Source organism: Mya arenaria, chromosome 13, assembly GCF_026914265.1.
Source record: "Mya arenaria isolate MELC-2E11 chromosome 13, ASM2691426v1".
NCBI classification, from domain to species: domain Eukaryota; kingdom Metazoa; phylum Mollusca; class Bivalvia; order Myida; family Myidae; genus Mya; species Mya arenaria.
Window position 1 is genome coordinate 12,229,790 of NC_069134.1, and position 2,427 is coordinate 12,232,216.

Genomic DNA, 2,427 nt, shown 5'->3' on the forward strand with positions numbered 1-2,427 from the left:
AGTTGGCACTTATGATATATAATTTAATGAAGCTAAACATCACGTGCTGGAAAGCAAGTTGTATGTACATAGGACTGTTTACAGTCCATGCCTTTACCTTAGTTTTCCTTCTGGATTGTGTTTCCAGGACAACTTATGCTTACACAGAGGGAATGGTTCGAACATCATTTCAAGAAGAACTATCAACTCAAAACAGGTCTCATTATTTTAATACCGAAGTAACTTTGGCACGTTCTGATTATAAAGGCATTGTTCAAATGCATGACGTATACATAAGAGATATCAATATCTCTAATTTATATCATTTTTACAAAAGAAAACAGGAATCTTTTAGGGAAAAGTATCCATTTACTTACATAAAACTCCTTCGATATAAAATGGAGGATATATCAATGACATGTTCATATTTATCAAAAACAAACGATAGAAAAGTGTACTGGATTAAGGGTGGCGGACCTGTGTCAACAAGTCAACGGTATAGGGCGGATGTAGAATTCCAAGAAAGTGATAATAATGAATACAAGTATTTAGTATACATAATGCTAAATATAAGTACTGTTCTGGAATCAGACTTCGGTACATTTCAAGTGGTTAGTAATGGAACTATAAACAACACTGATATGAAAATTTATTTCTCAACCACAGTGTGTGTGTTTGAACTGGAACAAATAATGGAATTTTTGGAACTGCGTTACAGCTATCCTGGACATGTTTTTAATTCAGGTGTTCATACCTACCACACCAATGATATAAATGATGATGTAGACTTTTTTTACATGAACAATGACAGAGATTTTGAGACAGTATGCTCCGGTCATATAAACGACTGTTCACTTGGTGCTAGGGTTTCTGTAATGTTTGATTTAAAATCAATTGATGTTTTTTCCTTTATGTTTGTAGCTGTCCCTAAACGTAATGAAGCACATGAATATCCACATTATATGTCAACAAATAGATTTTGCATGTGCAACTCAGGGTTTGGACTCTATAGGGTTGTGATTCGAAGGAGCATATACAACTATCTAAAAAATAAAACAGTGATACGTGAGTTTGAACACCCAAAAAAGTTTTTAGTTTTACCCAAAACTGAGACCTCGTACTTACGAGTTATGGATGATAAATACTTGTATGAGCAGCTGGAAGAAATGGCTAAGAATGGAACTGACATGGACATTATTCAAAACAACATGGACATGTATATAAATATTATAAATGCTAATGAGAGCAAGGTATTGTTGATCGGAAATGTAATAACCTTTATAACGTTCCTTTGTTATATGTTTATATCAACAACAGTTTTTTCTTTCCCAATATGGCTCTACTTTAAAACATTTGTGAGAATACCAGGATATGTCAGACGGTACATGCAAAGCTCTATTGACACGCAACAAGACTTCCTAGCCTTGGCACAGGAGGTACCAGACATATTCATTTCCCATGCCGAGGAGCAATACACCTTTGTGGTTAATGAACTTCTGACATTTTTGGAGAACGACTGTTCTATCAAGGTCCTACTTCCAGAAAGAGATTTCCATCCGGGGCAAAACATTTTCCTCTTGTATTCAAAGTTTATACATTTTATCCCAAGCTTACATGGACGACAGTTTTTGCAAAAATCTACAACTGGAGCAACTAATTTTGCCAAAGTTGTACCATAACGATGACTCCAGGAAAAGTGTGCTGTTCATTAAAATAGAAAGGCATATGATATGTCCATCATATTGCCCAAAAGTATTGGACTGGACAACTCATCTGTCTCCCAGAAAGAAACTCATGAAAATCTGGCAATGGTTTCAAACCGGACATTTGAAAAATTGAAAAGCTAAAATTGAGATAATTGTTGGTCATTTTTTTTTCTTTCTTAAAACTTTGATGCTGTTTCAATACTGGAAGCAGACTTGTTGATTATCATTATCATGTTCAATACAGAAGATTTTCTTACACTACTGTGTGTCCAATTGTTTTGTTAGAAATATGTTTAAAAATTAGCATTGTAGATTATGTGCAAAATATTTATTATTCTTTCCTGCTTTGCTTCTAAATTTTACAAATTAAACATTGTAATCAAATTTTAATATGATAAGGTCTTCTGATTTTGGAGAACCAAATGGTCCGCTTCAAAACCTTAAGGATTTAAATCAAATAATTATACGAGTAAATATACTGATAAAACCATTTCTGAACATTGCTAGCAAACGTCGAAAGGAACATCAGTTAGACTATAGTCAATCATAAGTAAACCTAGGTAACTTTACGATGGATACCATTGAGAAAGATGATGGAGTTTTTCATAAATGATGTATTCAAGAGCACTGAATATATGTGCAAGATAATGGTTTGCATGCAAAACTTTACCATTTTTTTCTGTCCCAAAGTCTAATAATTTGCATCATATCCAACCAAGACTTATGACATGTGTTATTTTTT

At 33.5% G+C, this 2,427-nt stretch overlaps 1 protein-coding gene across 1 annotated transcript; it reads left to right on the top strand.

Annotated features, from left to right (window-relative positions):
- Positions 1–918: 918 nt before the first annotated feature.
- Positions 919–1,923, top strand: LOC128214980 (uncharacterized). The gene has a single exon (XM_052921703.1). The coding sequence runs from the start codon at positions 942–944 to the stop codon at positions 1,656–1,658; it is 717 nt and encodes a 238-aa protein (XP_052777663.1). The 5' UTR covers positions 919–941; the 3' UTR covers positions 1,659–1,923.
- The last annotated feature ends 504 nt before the right edge of the window (positions 1,924–2,427 follow it).

Excerpts from the sequence above, each read along its gene's own strand:
- LOC128214980 (XM_052921703.1), top strand. The coding sequence starts at position 942 with ATGTCAACAAATAGATTTTGCATGTGCAACTCAGGGTTTGGACTCTAT.